The sequence below is a fragment of the Rana temporaria genome, chromosome 2 (assembly GCF_905171775.1).
Source record: "Rana temporaria chromosome 2, aRanTem1.1, whole genome shotgun sequence".
Taxonomy (NCBI): domain Eukaryota; kingdom Metazoa; phylum Chordata; class Amphibia; order Anura; family Ranidae; genus Rana; species Rana temporaria.
In genome coordinates, this window is record NC_053490.1 from 105102917 (window position 1) to 105122171 (window position 19255).

At 46.4% G+C, this 19255-nt stretch overlaps 2 protein-coding genes across 2 annotated transcripts in view; one reads left to right on the plus strand and one right to left on the minus strand.

Annotated features, from left to right (window-relative positions):
• Nucleotides 1–19255, minus strand: part of MAP3K12 (mitogen-activated protein kinase kinase kinase 12) — a 203706-nt gene that overhangs the window by 162367 nt on the left and 22084 nt on the right. The window lies entirely within an intron of this gene.
• Nucleotides 9874–17418, plus strand: LOC120928229. Its single transcript, XM_040339336.1, is given in 9 exon segments — nucleotides 9874–11379; nucleotides 11416–11890; nucleotides 12344–12859; nucleotides 13049–13897; nucleotides 14495–15168; nucleotides 15205–15421; nucleotides 15423–15598; nucleotides 16515–16641; nucleotides 17242–17418. Coding segments are annotated over 9 exon segments (4659 nt in total). The 5' UTR covers nucleotides 9874–9931.

Sequence of the window (19255 nt, forward strand, 5' to 3'; positions counted from 1 at the left end):
CTTAACTGAGAATTTTTTTTTTTTTTTTTTATAAAAAATGGGAGATTTATTATAGCAACAAGTAAAAAATATATATATTTTTTTTAAATTGTCGCTCTTTTTTTGTTTATAGCGCAAAAAATTAAAAACCGCAGAGGTGATCAAATACCACCAAAATAAAGCTCTATTTGTGGGGAAAAAAGGACGTCAATTTTGTTTGGGAGCCATATCGCACGACCGCGCAAATGTCAGTTAAAGCGACGCAATGCCGGAAGCTGAAATTTCGCCTGGGCACGAAGGGGGTTTATGTGCCCAGTAAGCAAGTGGTTAAAGATCCATCTCCTACTGTTTGTCAGTTGTTACAAATGCTGCTGAGAGACGATCGTCGAGTGCTTGTTGTCTAAGGCCTCGTACACACGACCGAGTTTCTCGGCAAAAACCAGCAAGAAACTTGCTGGGAGATATTTTTTTGCCGAGGAAACCGGTCGTGTGTACATTTTCCTTGAGGAAACTGTCGAGAAACTCGACGAGCCAAAAAGAAAGCAAGTTCTCTATTTCCTTGACGGGAATGGAGAAAATTGGCTTGTCGAGTTCCTCGACAGCCTAACAAGGAACTCGACGAGCAAAACGATGTGTTTCGCCCATCGAGTTTCTCGGTCGTGTGTACGAGGCTTGAGTCTCAGTCAAGCCAGATTTTCCAGTGTTCTTCTAGTGTCCCATTGAGTCTCTTCATTCAAAAGAACCTGAAGGTCAAGGGGGCAATGGGGACTGCCGCTGTGACAAGTGGGAGACGTATGAGCTTCTCCTGTATAGCAGTGAAAGGGTTATTTCTGCTGCAACCCCTCTATACGCACTGACAGGTGCAGATGTGCATTAGAACCAATCAGGGAATAAAGAACTTTTACTTTTTTTGTATAAACTTGCTTTTCATATCTCTGAGAAAATACATCGCTCTGCCTCCCAACATCTCTCAGCAACACCTGTGCCTGGCTTCTTTTCTACCAATCAGCACACAGTAACCCCCTATGCCCACCAATTGCAAAGTGCTAGTATTGGCTGTTTACAAGTGAGGTGTCCTGTTATTGGTAGGTGTGGTGAAAAGCTGCAAGATGATTGGAGCTCGGTGCGTGGGGAGGAATTTTGCAGAGTTTCGAGGAGAGCCAAAGAGAGAGAGCAGAGCACCCAAACACTATAAATAAAAGATGCTCGCCAGCCGTCTGCCTCCCCCTGGACTGACCTCGCAGCGACAAGACTCCGGACAGAGTCACTCCTTGCCTCTCAACAGCACTGTGCAACGTGAGCTGGTGACACCCTCCAATAAGAACACATATGGGACATTTATACAGCCAATCAAGGTCTGTGGCTATGTTCATCTCATCCAATCATAGGATGCCGCCAGGCAGCCCTGTACTCCTATCACGAGGATTTCGGACCATAATTGGAAGGCTGTGAGGGGAGTTGGTCTGAGGAGATGGGTGGAGGGAAAAGACGCATTAAGCGGGAATACATGGGGGAGGAGGAGGGGGGAGAGTGCGTGAGAGCACGTGGATCAGAATATCAGCATGCTGTGTCAGCAGCTCTGCATATCTGCATTTGTGACACCAATATAAAACTCTCAGTTGGATTGCAGAGTTTGAAGAGTATGAAGCTGAAAGAACCATCAGACCTATTCAACGAGGAGACACGTGAAAAGTGTGGTTACTAATATCAACCGTTGTCTGATTATGGGTAAAATCTGACAGGGTAGTCTAGATTGCAAATCATTGGTCTTTGCATCCCTTTATTAAATGAGCCTGTATGAGTGTACAGCTATATGCACAGGAGCAAGGGGACAGACACCCCCTCCCTGTAAAATGGTGTGATCCGAGCAGAGGATCTGCGTCTCAACAGAACGGCGCATGCTCCAGACACAGTGTAGCAATTGGCTTTAACGATATAAGGAAATATCTTGTTTAGAACTCACGGGATTGTTCATTCTTATGGCAATACCATTAACGTGACACAGGCAACATCAGATGATCCATAATAGATGATCTGCCGGGATGGTTGCAGGTATCGTGAAAGTTCCTGCGCAGGCGCACTCTGATCTGCCGATATGGTTCCGGCTAACGAGAAAGTTCCTTTAACCACTAGCCGACCGCGCACCGTCATTATACGGCGGCAGGTCGGCTCTCCTGGGCGAGAGCCCATAGCTATACGTCCGCTCTTCGAGCGGCCACTAGGGGAGCGTGCACGCCCCCGACTCCCGTGCGTGTGCCCGGCGGGCGCGATCGCCGCCGGGCACACGCGATTGCTCGTTACAGAGCGGGGAACGGGAGCTGTGTGTGTAAACACACAGCTCTCGGTCCTGTCAGTGGGGGAAATGCTGATCTTCGGTTCATACAATGTATGAACAGAGGATCAGTGTTTCCCCTAGTGAGGCCACCCCCCCACAGTAAGATAACACACCCAGGGACATACTTAACCCCTTCCCCGCCCCCTAGTGTTAACCCCTTCACTGCCAGTGGCATTTTTATAGTAATCAATGCATTTTTATAGCACTGATCGCTATAAAAATGCCAATGGTCCCAAAAATGTGTCCGAAGTGTCCGCCATAATGTCGCAGTACCGAAAAAAAAACGCTGATGGCCGCCATTACTAGTAAAAAAAAGATATTAATAAAAATGCCATAAAAATTCCCCCTATTTTGTAAACGCTATAACTTTTGCGCAAACCAATCAATAAACGCTTATTGCGATTTTTTTTTTTTTACGAAAAATATATAGAAGAATACGTATCGGCCTAAACTAAGGAAAAAAAAAATTTTTATATATATTTTTGGGGGATATTTATTATAGCAAAAAGTAAAAAATATTCATTTTTTTCAAAATTGTCACTCTATTTTTGTTTATAGCGCAAAAAATAAAAACCGCAGAGGTGATCAAATACCACCAAAAGAAAGCTCTATTTGTGGGGAAAAAAGGACGCCAATTTTGCTTGGGAGCCACGTCGCACGACCGCGCAATTGTCAGTTAAAGCGTCGCAGTCCCGAATCGCAAAAAGTGCTCTGGTCTTTGACCAGCAATATGGTCCGGGGGTTAAGTGGTTAAGGACTGCGCAGGCGCAAACTTGCCGACAGAAATGTCCAAACCTCGGCCGGCATCCAGGGCGACGTGGATTTCGAGGAAAGTGGCTCTTTTTTAACATCCTCCAATCCACAGGGATGTTAAAGAATGAGCCTGGATGCTGGGCGAGGTTCGGAGATTTCCGTCGGCAAGTTTGCGCCTTCCCCGTTAGGGGAACTTTAAGGACAAGTCACCGGCACAACAACAAACAAAACAAAAACAGAGACAAAAAAATATATAAAAAAAAATATTCCTCTTTTCCGCCTCCGCCAGTGCACAGCCATATTCTCTAGAGCAGACATACGCTGACCATGTTGACCATTTTTTATTAAACTTCTCTTCTCTGCCTTGAATAGTAGCACTACCTCTTTCCATAGTATATATTTCAGCTTTCTTTTGCCGGCAGTAAAGGGCTGTTTTGTGTTAGCCATAGACGACAAAAGCATTCAATACGTCACATTGGCTAGCCAAATATTTTTTGGTGGGCAAGCTTTACGAAATCAGTTTTGTTTGTCATACCTGATAGAGAACTGGGTGCCTTTAAAAGTTTGCACCCCAAAATATATCACTTCTCCAACAATAGGTAACATTTGTGAGTCATCTTGTGAGCAGTGTTAATTTTGTTGACTAAAACATTTTAGTCGACTAAATGAATACTATTTTAGTAAACTAAAATACGACTAAAACTAAAAATGCCATTTTAGTCAAAAGACTTATGCCGCGTACACACAACCGTTTTTCATGACGATAAAAATGCAATTTTTTTAATTGGTCGTGAAAAACAGTCGTGTGTAGGCTCCAGAGCATTTTTCACGACGAGAAAAATGGCCATTAAAATTTAGAACCTGCTCTAGTTTTTTCACGTCGTCGTTTTTCTCTTCGTGAAAAACGGACGTGTGTAGGCTTTAACGACGGGGAAAAAACCGTGCATGCTCAGAAGCAAGTTATGAGAAGGGAAATTTGCATAATCAGCCCAAAGGGTGGCGAAATTCGAATGGAACTTCCCCTTTATAGTGCCGTCCTACATGTTGTACGTTACCGCGCTTTGCTCGAGCATTTTTTAGCACGATCGTGTGTATGCAAGGCAGGCTTGAGAGGAATCGCGTCGAGGAAAAAAAGGTTTTTTTCCATGACATGAATAACGGTCGTGTGTACGCAGCATAAAACTAAAAACAAAATTGAAATTTGACTTCAAAATAACACTGGTCTGTAGTGCAAGTTCATACCTCAAAACCATAAATAATAACATATGAGATTTTTAACAGTATATAATGAGTTTGGACATTGTAAAGAATTGTTAACTGATGCATTCCAATTTAATTACACCCATTCGATTTTAGACGACTAAAATGAGTTTTAGTCGACTAAAATGTACTGGAGATTTAGTCGACTAAATGCGACTAAAACTAAAACAATTGCAGAAGACTAAAATGGGACTAAAACTAAAATGCCATTTTAGTCCTAAGACTAATGCCGCATACACACAACCGTTTTTTGGGTTCTAAAAAATGTAATTTTTAAGGGTCTAGAAAAAACAAAGTTTTTTTCAACCCGATCATTAAACGGCATTGCCTACACACGATCATGAAAAAAAAATGCTCTAGCAAAGCGCAGTGACGTACAACACGTACCCTTTGGGCTGCTTTCGCTGATTTTGTGTTAGTAAAAGACGATTCACGCTTTTCTAGCGCTAGACAGGTTGAAAACCATATACAAATATATGAATACAGTGATACTGACATTGAAAATTGAATCAAAAAAGAAAAATTGTCTTTGTTTGGAGTTTGAATCATAACAGACCTTCACTGATTTGCATTGTTGATTGGGACTCGTTTTTCTTTTTCACCTAATTTGCTGAATTAAAGAGCTAGAGGTGTGTAGGAATAGCAGCGCCCAGGTGGCTGGAGAACGAGGTGAGTAGCAGAGCTCCCGTCTCTACCGCACTGGCTGCTCTGTGTCACATTCCCTACTTGTGTGTTCAGCCGGTCACCGGCGCCTCCGTGTCCCTCGATCCTTCCCCATGCAGCGCCGCTCAGCCTAGAGTCCTCCCCATCCAGAGCTCCGCCCCCTGAGGACAGGGACCCCCTTCATCTCCCCTTGGGACGGGGACCCCCCTTCATCTCCCCTAGGGGGCGGCACTGAGAAAAAGTGCCCCAATACTAGCACTGAAAACACGCTGACGCCAGTGCTGAGACACTGACACCAGCACTTTAAGGCTCTTAATATATGCAATTTATGCAATTAATTTTTATCGCTTTAATTTTTTCCATTACGGGCGTGAGTGGGGCCTCATGTCTAAGTTACGCCTAAGGCCTCACAAAGCCTAGAGCCGCCTCTGCATGTAGAGGAACCGATGCCCTCCATTTGCCTTTCTGCAGCTACTGAATGTCTGTGGGAGGGAGAGGAGGAGATCCGGGCATTCAGCGTCTACATGGAGGAATCTGTTCCTATACAAGCCACGGCCCTTCTATCCAGCTGTACGGGGGGGGGGGGGGCGCACGGACCACCTGAGCATGGATTTGGGTCAATGGTGACCCCCTGTAGTTATGTAGTTATGCTCCTGTACTATACACTATTAGATGTTGATGGACAACCAATAGATTTATGAATCTAAAATTCCAACATGCTGTGTGCTAGATGAGTCCACCCTTCGAGCTGGCATGTCATTGCATGCTTAGACTTGTAGTTCTATAGTGGATATAGTGATGACCCTAAAAACTATGAAATTATCAAAATAATTATTGGTAAAAAAAAAAATACCACGAATTGCAACTTTAGGTTTGGGGAAACAGGAATTTTGCTCCTATATTTATGTATATAGGCACTTTGGGGGGGGGGGATTTACTAAATGCAAATAGACTGTGCACTTTGCAAATAGAGTTGCATTTATTTTCCACAGAGATTAGCAAATTTGATGAAGCTCTGCTGATTTTCGTCATCCAATCATGTGCAACCAAAATTGCTGTTTTGTTTTTTTTCTTATTCCCGATTGGGTATTCTTTACAAACTGAAGCTTCACCGTATTCACTAAGCTGTAGGAAAAATTTGTGTAACTGCACTTGCAGAGTGTACAGTCTATTTGTCTTTAGTAAATCAATCCCAGTATGTACATGTCAAACATTTGGTTCTCTTTTTTCCCCAAATATTCCTGTTTCAGGACTTTTGTATAGAAGTGAATATTTTGTTTATTGCTTACTGCTTTTCATTATCCAGGAATCAGCTCAGGTGTACATATAAGCATGTTATAGAATTCTCCCAGACACAGCTGGACATAGGAATAAAATGTCGGTGGGTAAAGAATCTAATACCCAATGTATAATACACACATTGACATAACAGCGTGCTGCTTTCTGCACATTGTCCATTATCTTACTGAATAAGCCTGGATATTCTGCCCTACTGTACAGCATTTTGTAAGCAATTTTAGGAATGGCAATTCAATAGTTAAGCTGCTCATAGACACAAGACAAGCACGGTACAATCTATCCTATTTCAGGCTGATTAGAAGATTAATGCCTGTCTGTGGGATCGTGTGATCTTGTGAAGTGCAATGCGGTAGAAAGATAGTTTCGTTGACGACGATTTCCCACGAAGCAGGTGTGACTGCAAATGTTCACATTTATTATTACTATTGGTGTTAATTATGTTACCAGGCATTTTATACAGTCTATGGAGCCATGAAATAAAACACTTAAAATGCAAATTTAGGGACAGGAAATGTCAACATGTCCTTAAACTACAGTACATGACAACTTTAGCTTGGTTATTGATTCAGTATGTGCTGATGAATTGTGATTTGTTAGTAACATTAAAGTGGTTGTAAATCCCTTAAACCCTCTTTAACCTACAGGTAAGCCTAGATTAAGGCTTACCCCTGTAGGTGCAACAAATATCTCCCAAACCTATGTAGCCCTGTTGTGATTTTCAGCCATTTAAGAGGATGTAGATATATATATATATTGCAGCAGGTGGAGCCAGAGAGCACATATTTGGAGGCTGCAGAACAGAACAGACATAGAGATACATTTCTACAGCAAGGGGCTGGATAACTGCATTTCCCAGGAGGCTTTGAGACAGGAAGTTCCAGGAGAGAGGGGAGTCAGGAGGAAGTAGTGAGGAGAGGGAGTCTGGAACAGTGACCAGGGAACACAGATCTGCATCACAGAGTGATTTAAGACAGCTTGTGTCAGAGCTGTGTGTTTGCCACTGAGACACAGGCTCTATGCAATAGTTCTTGGAGAGACTGATGTTCGTCTACTGAAACAGAGAGAGACTGTGTTTTGAGAGATCGAACTGAGGCCTGGTCGCAGGGCCGATCCAGCCACCGGAGTAATCCAGCCTGCCCAACTGAGTGAGTACAGCTGACGGAGGTTATTGCCAGATTCCCCAGACGGCCCCTAGACGATCTGAGATGTCCTGCCGGAGGCTTTAAAAGACTGCATCCATTTCACAGACGTCGGTCTGAGGAAAGAGGGACACTCGCTTCCGCAGACAACCATCCTCCTTCCCCAAAGAGACATTGGAAGTGGTGAGCGGCCTTTGGCCATTGCAACAAATGTATTTCCTACATCTGTCATACATCCAGGGCCCCAACGTTGGCTAGCCTAGGACAGTACTACTGGCCAGTAGTTTAGGGTGGGGTCGATACTGCTAAGTATATAGATATATTACTGTTCATCGCATTCAATCTAAACGTATTATCTCATTCTGTTATTAGTTGTATTATATTAGAGTGGGGAGACATTAAGGGCTTTTGCTCTATCCCACAGTCATTAAATCTGTTATAAAACTTCACAAGGTGTGCTGGTGTGCTGTGGATTCATTGTTTGTGGTGTGTCACAGAGGTGAGACAGAAGACCCGATAATTCAGCGGCTCCTTCGGGGGTGAGCGCTACACGTGGGGTGCTCGTCCGGGATTTCTTCTGATACCTCTCGCAAAGTGATAACCGCACAAACGAGCCAGCAATGGATCCAAACACCGCAGCAGAGTGGTGCAAAGAACAAAATGGCCAATTAGGGCTGAGTATAGTAATGGACATTCCTGCTGACAAATGGACAGAGGAACAGATCCGTCAAGCAGTAACTACACTAGCACCTGACCAGAAAGTGTTTGTAATAGACACGAAAATAGATCAAAAAGTCTCCCATACCTATGCCCTACTAGAATGGAAGAAAGGAGTCCCAACCTGCTTCCAGGGTGATAGCATCCAGCTAGCCGGAGAAGTTAAAGCACGGTTATTCCCTCTACTCACCTCAGCAAGTTGTCTGGAGGGACCAAGCCAGGCCATGTCAGACACAGTGGAAGTAACTACCACTTCTGTACCAACCACTAACTACCCCCCAGCTTCCTTCTTCATGGACATAGGAAAACTGGTAGAGAGCGTTAGAAAAATGTCCTCGCCATCTGTGAACTATGGCTACAGGAAGTTGAGAATTTTTTCTGGAGTGCAGCCTGTACCTCCTGGAGAAGAAGAGTATGAAACCTGGATGGAACAGGCTATGCAAGCACTGGAAGAATGGGATGTTCCAGAGGCTCAAAAGAAACAACGCATTACTGAAAGTCTGAAAGGCGTTGCAGCAGAAGCCATCCGAAATTTGAAATTCAGTCAGGAGTCTTGTACAGCATATGACTATCTTCGCATGCTACAAGATGAGTTTGGGCGCACAGAGAAAGCTACAGATCTAATCTTCCTATTTGAACACATGTTTCAACGGGAAAATGAGCAGCTTTCCGAGTATATTCGACGACTAAACAAAATGCTATACCAGATTGTACTAAAGAAAGGAATAGAAGCCAGGGATATGGATCAAGTTAGAATGAAACAGATCCTGAGAGGCGCTCTGAGTTCCGATCCCATCTGGATCCAGTTGAAGACCTTACAAGGGGGTACCTCTTTGCAATACTCTGATCTCATTAAGATGGTAAGGGAGGAAGAGGCTATCCTAGAGGAGAAAAAGAAGGGCTCAGGATTTTCATTTCCTGCTGAGGTTCGAACGCTCAATGTGTCGAATGGGAATTCAGAAGTGGAGCAATTAAAGGCTCAAGTTTCCCAGCTGATGCAAATGCTAACCCTATTGTCTGCAGGTGTCAAGTCGCCCCTTGAAAAAGTCACTTCAGAACCCGTTCCTGAATCTACTACTCAGGTGGTGCCTATCAAGAAACCGTCAAACATCTGCTATAATTGCGGAGGAGTGGGTCATTACCGAAATATCTGTCCGAGCCCATCGAATTCAAGAGGAAGTTATCGACCGGCGGGAAACTACAGAGGGCCCCAGTGAGGGAGCAAACTGGGTGCCCAACTACTGAAGACTGCTCTGATTCCCAGGATACCAATAAGAGGCCCAAGTCTTTACTCAGAGCCTCACCTGCTACGACAAAAAGATCCCCTCCCCTGGCGTCTGGTCCTGTGTCAGAGGGAGGCAAGGCACACCCACAACCTAAACACCCGAAAGGGGGAAGAAAACAACCACCACAAGCGAGGAAGAGGGCTAGAGTGCAGCCGACTGGGTCTATGCCTTCTACTACTCCGAAGAAGTTCCCTGACCAGTTGATAGGCCCTTCACCCATTATCCCAGTTCAAGTAGAAGGGGTTTACACAAAGGCTCTCCTCGATTCAGGTGCTCAAGTAACACTGATTTACCGGGACTTCTACCAGAAGCATTTGAAGCATCTACCCCTGATGGAGTTAGAGGATCTCGAAATCTGGGGTATTGGGACTCAGAAGCTTCCATATGATGGGTGTCTACAAGTGAAGCTGGAGTTCAGTTCGGCAACTGTTGGACAACCAGGGGTCTGTGACGCCTTAGCCATTGTATGTCCCCGCCCACCAGGAGCTAATCGAAGTTCTATGATTGTGGGAACAAATACTGACTTGGTGAGACGCCTTATAACTCCATTAGTGACGGAAGAGAGATCTACTTCAGAGGAGATGCACCCGATGTTGCGGCCAATCTACCAGCGGATTATTCAAGAACAGAGGGCCCCTGCAGAAGTGGGACGGCTTTGGAGATTAGAAAGAGCAGAGAAGGTCTTACAGCCAGGAGAAATGACTAGTTTCCGGGCCTCAGTCAAGTTGAATTGGTCACAACCAGGCCCCTATGTGGTCCTGGAAACTGATCCCAGAAATATGATGAGATCTGGAGTGGAATTGGTGCCTGAGATAATATCCACCAGAGCTCTACAGCGGGCCCGTGGGAGAGTCTCTGTAAGTGTATGCAATGTGTCAGACTCCCCAGTGACCTTGAAGGCACGGATGCCGATTGGACAAGTGGCCACTGCCACACCCCTCTCACCCACTAAATTGATAGATGGAGTAGACAGAGAGATCCCAGCTGAACGATTCTATCCTAAAGATGCCCCTGTCTCGCCTGAGTGGAAGAAGCGAATTCAGTCTCAGCTCCTCAAGTGGCAAGATTTATTCTCCAAGGATGAGTTTGATGTGGGGTGTGCTAGGAGCACTCAGCACCGCGTTCGCCTCCAAGATGACAAGCCCTTTCGAGAAAGGTCACGGCGAGTCCCATTGGGAGATCTAGATGACCTAAGGGAACAGCTGGCTGAATTGAAAAGGACCAGGATAATCCAAGAATCCAGGAGTCCTTATGCCTCACCCATCGTGGTAGTTCGCAAGAAAAACGGTTCCATCCGTTTGTGCATAGACTACCGCACACTCAACCAAAGAACCATTCCCGACCAATACACTACTCCTCGAATAGAAGATGCCTTACAGTGTCTGTCAGGAGCAAAGTGGTTTAGTGTACTTGACCTGCGAAGTGGATATCACCAGATACCCATGCATCCTGAAGATAAAGAGAAGACTGCTTTCATCTGTCCACTGGGATTCTTTGAGTTTAATAGAATGCCCCAAGGCCTCACAGGAGCCCCAGCAACTTTCCAACGACTAATGGAAAAGACGGTGGGAGACATACACCTGATCGAGGTACTAGTGTATCTAGATGACCTAATAGTCTTCGGAAGAACACTGGAAGAACATGAGCAGCGGTTGGAAAAGGTCTTGAAGCGGCTGCATGAAGAAGGATTGAAACTTTCCTTAGAGAAGTGTCAGTTCTGTCTGCCTTCAGTCACGTACCTGGGACATGTTGTTTCAGCAGAAGGCATATCAACTGATCCTAAGAAGTTGGAAGCTGTGGCTTCATGGCCGAGACCTCGTAATATTACTGAACTCCGGTCCTTCCTAGGATTCTGCTCATACTATAGGAGGTTCGTAGAGGGGTTTGCCAAGATAGCTCAGCCTCTGAACACGCTTCTAAGAATGGAAGGAGCAGAAGATGAATCAATGTCCTTTGAGCCGGGTTCATCAGCCCACGGAACTAGGAAGCCTCGTGAATCAATCCAGGAGGAATGGACCGACCAATGTGAAAAAGCTTTCCTCCAATTGAAAGGAAGTCTAACACAGGCTCCTGTCCTTGCCTACGCTGATCCTGCCAAGCCTTATGAACTACATGTGGATGCTAGCAGAGAAGGGCTAGGAGGAGTACTATACCAGGAATATGATGGCCTCCTGAGACCGGTGGCATATGTGAGTCGGGGTCTCACCCCTTCTGAAAAGAATTACCCCACTCACAAGTTGGAGTTCCTGGCCTTGAAGTGGACAGTGGTGGACAAACTAAAAGACTACCTGTACGGGGCCAATTTCGTGGTCAGAACTGACAACAACCCACTCACTTACATTCTCACTACGGCCAAACTGGATGCCACTGGGCACCGGTGGTTGGCTGCCCTGTCAGGATTCCGCTTCAGCCTCAAATATCGCCCTGGGGTCAATAACCAAGACGCGGATGCCTTATCCAGGAGACCCTATAGCACAGGGGTCCCAGAAACAGAGTGGACTCATTTGACTCCAGATGGAGTTCAAGCCCTATGCCAAGGGGTGGAGTGCCGAACCAAAGGAATGATTGGAGCAGAGGCCATAGGAGTCATGGCTGCCGGTGTCCCTAAAATGTATTGTAACCCTACACAGCTGAGGAGTGAGGGCCTGCCTACTTTCACGAAGAAGGACCTGAGAGTAGATCAGGCTGAAGATCCTTTGATCGGGTTAACTCTGAGAGCAATGAAAGCGGGTCAAAGAGGGCTCCTACTAACTGATTCACCAAAAGAGGCTCGTCTGGTCCACAAAGAGTGGGAACGGTTGAAACTGCTAGACGGGGTGGTCTACCGAAGGGGCCCCTCGGATGACTTAGAAGAAAAGCAGCAGTTGTTCCTCCCAGAGAAGCATAGAGAAAATGTGCTGAAAGCTTTGCATGATGACCATGGTCACTTAGGAGCAGAGAGAACTTTTAAACTGGTCCGAGACAGATTCTATTGGCCCTGCATGAGAACCGAAGTTGAAAGCTACTGCCATTCCTGTCTAAGATGTATCCAGAGGAAAACTTTACCTTCTAGGACTGCTCCAATGAGCCATCTACAGAGTCAAGGGCCTATGGACCTGGTGTGTATTGACTTCCTGTGCTTAGAGCCTGACACTAGTGGACAGGGAAATATCCTAGTGGTGACAGACCACTTTACCCGTTATGCTCAAGCTTTTCCAACCAAAGATCAACGTGCTCCTACTGTAGCCAAAGTCCTAGTAGAAAAGTTCTTTGTTCATTATGGTCTACCTCAGAGGATCCATTCTGATCAAGGCAGAGACTTTGAAAGTCGACTCATCAGGCAGCTCTTGGATCTATTGGGGATTCAGAAGTCAAGAACCTCCCCCTATCACCCCCAGGGTGATGCACAACCGGAGAGATTCAATCGGACTCTGCTCAATATGTTGGGAACACTGTCGATCAGGGAGAAACAGCACTGGAGTCGGCATATCTCTACCATTGTGCATGCTTACAATAGCACAGAAAGTGATGTTACAGGATACTCACCGTACCGCCTCATGTTTGGAAGAGAAGCCCGATTACCAGTAGATTTAGCTTTTGGCCTCTCCCTTGACCAGACGTCTATTGCCTCTCACCAGGGTTATGTGGATAGACTGAGGAGAAACCTGGCTTCTGCATTTGAGAAGGCCCGTTTGACATCCGGGAGTAGAGAACAAAGAAACAAACGGAACTATGACTTGAGGGTTCGGGTACAGGATTTACAGCCAGGTGATCGAGTTCTATTAAGAAATTTGGGTGCTTCGGCCAGACACAAACTAGCTGATAGATGGAGTTCTCAGATCTACATCGTCTGTAAACAATTGCCTGGCCTGCCAGTGTACCAGATTCGACCAGAGGGAAAGACCGGGCCACTGAAGAATTGGCATCGGAATCATCTCCTACCTCTGAATGAAGCTGTGCGGGTACCAGATAGAGATGAGTCTCCTTCACCCATTCCATCCACTTCCCGTCAAGCACCTGTTACTCGGTCCCAACAGCCACCTTCTACAAGAGAAAGTGAGGACGACAGCGATGAGGAAGATGTGTGTCCGAGTTGGATGTGGCCATCTGAACCTATGGATGTTCATCCAACTATTATGACTCCTGAGCCGGATTTGAGCAATCTGAGACCAGATGCCCCTGAATTTGTGCCTCAAGCAAACGAGGATAATTCTGTACCCTCTCAAGTGGAAAGTCTCTTGCCGGAAACCTCAGTGCTAGAAGATACCCCTGTTGAGCCAGTTGAAAAGGAAACTGAATTCCCTCAGTTAACACAGCAAGTAGAAGAGGACTCAGCAGATGAAGGCCCATCCGGGTTTCTAGAATCAAGGTCCAAACGACTGGTGCGACCTCCTCAGAGACTCACTTATGACTCACCAGGGAACAGCACAGAGGAAGCTATCACTACTGTACGCAGATCACCCAAAGTGTCCACCCTAACCACAGAGGTATCAAAGGACTTGTGTCCAATCCCGACCATCAGCACACCTTGGTGGAGTGTTCCTCTGCCCCCTCCACTTGCTAGACGTTGTCATAGACTGCATCTATCTATGCGCAGTAAAGGTATTCAGATGGTCTAGTATAAACTTTATATGTGCCTTTCATACTGTATATATTGGAGAGTCTCTGTAAGTGTATGCAATGTGTCAGACTCCCCAGTGACCTTGAAGGCACGGATGCCGATTGGACAAGTGGCCACTGCCACACCCCTCTCACCCACTAAATTGATAGATGGAGTAGACAGAGAGATCCCAGCTGAACGATTCTATCCTAAAGATGCCCCTGTCTCGCCTGAGTGGAAGAAGCGAATTCAGTCTCAGCTCCTCAAGTGGCAAGATTTATTCTCCAAGGATGAGTTTGATGTGGGGTGTGCTAGGAGCACTCAGCACCGCGTTCGCCTCCAAGATGACAAGCCCTTTCGAGAAAGGTCACGGCGAGTCCCATTGGGAGATCTAGATGACCTAAGGGAACAGCTGGCTGAATTGAAAAGGACCAGGATAATCCAAGAATCCAGGAGTCCTTATGCCTCACCCATCGTGGTAGTTCGCAAGAAAAACGGTTCCATCCGTTTGTGCATAGACTACCGCACACTCAACCAAAGAACCATTCCCGACCAATACACTACTCCTCGAATAGAAGATGCCTTACAGTGTCTGTCAGGAGCAAAGTGGTTTAGTGTACTTGACCTGCGAAGTGGATATCACCAGATACCCATGCATCCTGAAGATAAAGAGAAGACTGCTTTCATCTGTCCACTGGGATTCTTTGAGTTTAATAGAATGCCCCAAGGCCTCACAGGAGCCCCAGCAACTTTCCAACGACTAATGGAAAAGACGGTGGGAGACATACACCTGATCGAGGTACTAGTGTATCTAGATGACCTAATAGTCTTCGGAAGAACACTGGAAGAACATGAGCAGCGGTTGGAAAAGGTCTTGAAGCGGCTGCATGAAGAAGGATTGAAACTTTCCTTAGAGAAGTGTCAGTTCTGTCTGCCTTCAGTCACGTACCTGGGACATGTTGTTTCAGCAGAAGGCATATCAACTGATCCTAAGAAGTTGGAAGCTGTGGCTTCATGGCCGAGACCTCGTAATATTACTGAACTCCGGTCCTTCCTAGGATTCTGCTCATACTATAGGAGGTTCGTAGAGGGGTTTGCCAAGATAGCTCAGCCTCTGAACACGCTTCTAAGAATGGAAGGAGCAGAAGATGAATCAATGTCCTTTGAGCCGGGTTCATCAGCCCACGGAACTAGGAAGCCTCGTGAATCAATCCAGGAGGAATGGACCGACCAATGTGAAAAAGCTTTCCTCCAATTGAAAGGAAGTCTAACACAGGCTCCTGTCCTTGCCTACGCTGATCCTGCCAAGCCTTATGAACTACATGTGGATGCTAGCAGAGAAGGGCTAGGAGGAGTACTATACCAGGAATATGATGGCCTCCTGAGACCGGTGGCATATGTGAGTCGGGGTCCTCACCCCTTCTGAAAAGAATTACCCCACTCACAAGTTGGAGTTCCTGGCCTTGAAGTGGACAGTGGTGGACAAACTAAAAGACTACCTGTACGGGGCCAATTTCGTGGTCAGAACTGACAACAACCCACTCACTTACATTCTCACTACGGCCAAACTGGATGCCACTGGGCACCGGTGGTTGGCTGCCCTGTCAGGATTCCGCTTCAGCCTCAAATATCGCCCTGGGGTCAATAACCAAGACGCGGATGCCTTATCCAGGAGACCCTATAGCACAGGGGTCCCAGAAACAGAGTGGACTCATTTGACTCCAGATGGAGTTCAAGCCCTATGCCAAGGGGTGGAGTGCCGAACCAAAGGAATGATTGGAGCAGAGGCCATAGGAGTCATGGCTGCCGGTGTCCCTAAAATGTATTGTAACCCTACACAGCTGAGGAGTGAGGGCCTGCCTACTTTCACGAAGAAGGACCTGAGAGTAGATCAGGCTGAAGATCCTTTGATCGGGTTAACTCTGAGAGCAATGAAAGCGGGTCAAAGAGGGCTCCTACTAACTGATTCACCAAAAGAGGCTCGTCTGGTCCACAAAGAGTGGGAACGGTTTGAAACTGCTAGACGGGGTGGTCTACCGAAGGGGCCCCTCGGATGACTTAGAAGAAAAGCAGCAGTTGTTCCTCCCAGAGAAGCATAGAGAAAATGTGCTGAAAGCTTTGCATGATGACCATGGTCACTTAGGAGCAGAGAGAACTTTTTAAACTGGTCCGAGACAGATTCTATTGGCCCTGCATGAGAACCGAAGTTGAAAGCTACTGCCATTCCTGTCTAAGATGTATCCAGAGGAAAACTTTATCTTCTAGGACTGCTCCAATGAGCCATCTACAGAGTCAAGGGCCTATGGACCTGGTGTGTATTGACTTCCTGTGCTTAGAGCCTGACACTAGTGGACAGGGAAATATCCTAGTGGTGACAGACCACTTTACCCGTTATGCTCAAGCTTTTCCAACCAAAGATCAACGTGCTCCTACTGTAGCCAAAGTCCTAGTAGAAAAGTTCTTTGTTCATTATGGTCTACCTCAGAGGATCCATTCTGATCAAGGCAGAGACTTGAAAGTCGACTCATCAGGCAGCTCTTGGATCTATTGGGGATTCAGAAGTCAAGAACCTCCCCCTATCACCCCCAGGGTGATGCACAACCGGAGAGATTCAATCGGACTCTGCTCAATATGTTGGGAACACTGTCGATCAGGGAGAAACAGCACTGGAGTCGGCATATCTCTACCATTGTGCATGCTTACAATAGCACAGAAAGTGATGTTACAGGATACTCACCGTACCGCCTCATGTTTGGAAGAGAAGCCCGATTACCAGTAGATTTAGCTTTTGGCCTCTCCCTTGACCAGACGTCTATTGCCTCTCACCAGGGTTATGTGGATAGACTGAGGAGAAACCTGGCTTCTGCATTTGAGAAGGCCCGTTTGACATCCGGGAGTAGAGAACAAAGAAACAAAACGGAACTATGACTTGAGGGTTCGGGTACAGGATTTACAGCCAGGTGATCGAGTTCTATTAAGAAATTTGGGGTGCTTCGGCCAGACACAAACTAGCTGATAGATGGAGTTCCTCAGATCTACATCGTCTGTAAACAATTGCCTGGCCTGCCAGTGTACCAGATTCGACCAGAGGGAAAGACCGGGCCACTGAAGAATTGGCATCGGAATCATCTCCTACCTCTGAATGAAGCTGTGCGGGTACCAGATAGAGATGAGTCTCCTTCACCCATTCCATCCACTTCCCGTCAAGCACCTGTTACTCGGTCCCAACAGCCACCTTCTACAAGAGAAAGTGAGAACGACAGCGATGAGGAAGATGTGTGTCCGAGTTGGATGTGGCCATCTGAACCTATGGATGTTCATCCAACTATTATGACTCCTGAGCCGGATTTTGAGCAATCTGGAGACCAGATGCCCCTGAATTTGTGCCTCAAGCAAACGAGGGGATAATTCTGTAACCCTCTCAAGTGGGAAAGTCTCTTGCCGGAAACCTCAGTGCTAGAAGATACCCCTTAGAGCCAGTTGAAAAGGGAAACTGAATTCCCTCAGGTAACACAGCAAGTAGAAGAGGACTCAGCAGATAAGGCCCATCCGGGTTTCTAGAATCAAGGGTCCAAACGACTGGTGCGACCTCCTCAGAGACTCACTTATGACTCACCAGGGAACAGCACAGAGGAAGCTATCAACTACTGTACGCAGATCACCCCAAAGTGTCCACCCTAACCACAGAGGTATCAAAGGACTTGTGTCAATCCCGACCATCAGCACACCTTGGTGGAGTGTTCCTCTGCCCCCTCCACTTGCTAGACGTTGTCATAGACTGCATCTATCTATGCGCAGTAAAGTATTCAGATGGTCTAGTATAAACTTTATATGTGCCTTTCATACTGGTATATATTGTCTGTAGAACTTACCAAATACAGTTATACCCTTTGGGGGGACCCCAAAGACTTTAAGTAGGGGGAGAATGTAGCCCTGTTGTGATTTTCAGGCCATTTAAGGAGGATTAGATATATATATATATTGCAGCAGGTGGAGCCAGAGAGCACATATTTGGAGCTGCAGTACAGAACAGACATAGAGATACATTTCATACAGCAAGGGGCTGGATAACTGCATTTCCAGGAGGCTTTGAGACAGGAAGTTCCAGGAGAGAGGGGAGTCAGGAGGAAGTAGTGAGGAGAGGGAGTCTGGAACAGTGACCAGGGACACAGATCTGCATCACAGAGTGATTTAAGACAGCTTGTGTCAGAGCTGTGTGTTTGCCACTGAGACACAGGCTCTATGCATTAGTTCTTGGAGAGACTGATGTTCGTCTACTGAAACAGAGAGAGACTGTGTTTTGAGAGATCGATACTGAGGCCTGGACGCAGGGCCGATCCAGCCACCGGAGTAATCCAGCCTGCCCAACTGAGTGAGTACAGCTGACGGAGGTTATTGCCAGATTCCCCAGACGGCCCCTAGACGATCTGAGATGTCCTGCCGGAGGGCTTAAAAAGACTGCATCCATTTCACAGACGTCGGTCTGAGGAAAGAGGGACACTCGCTTCCGCAGATCAAACCATCCTCCTTCCCCAAAGAGACATTGGAAGTGGTGAGCGGCCTTTGGCCATTGCAACAAATGTATTTCCTACATCTGTCATACATCCAGGGCCCCAACGTTGGCTAGCCTAGACAGTACTACTGGCCAGTAGTTTAGGGTGGGGTCGATACTGCTAAGTATATAGATATATTACTGTTCATCGCATTCAATCTAAACGTATTATCTCATTCTGTTATTAGTTGTATTATATTAGAGTGGGGAGACATTAAGGGCTTTTGCTCTATCCCACAGTCATTAAATCTGTTATAAAACTTCACAAGGTGTGCTGGTGTGCTGTGGATTCATTGTTTGTGGTGTGTCACAGAGGTGAGACAGATGACCCATAATTCAGCGCTCCTTCGGGGTGAGCGCTACACCTAAAATGTTTAGGAGATATTGCAGAAATGATAGGCGCCGATGTCTAGGCGCATGCGCACTGAAAGTGCAGTTTTTGTCAATGGCATTAACGGGGTTAATGCCGTGATTTTGCGCATGAGCGGGGACCTGCCGGTCACGCGCGCATGTGTGGGAGTGACATCATCGCCGCTCCGGCCAATCACATTGCCGGAACGGCGAAAACAGGAAGTATGTGCGAGTGGACATGGCGGCGAACAGGGAGGACTTCGAGGGCTTCGATCTCAGGTAAGTGCAACATAATGAGCTACATTTATGGGTGTGGCTATAGATACTGGTTGACAAAATGTT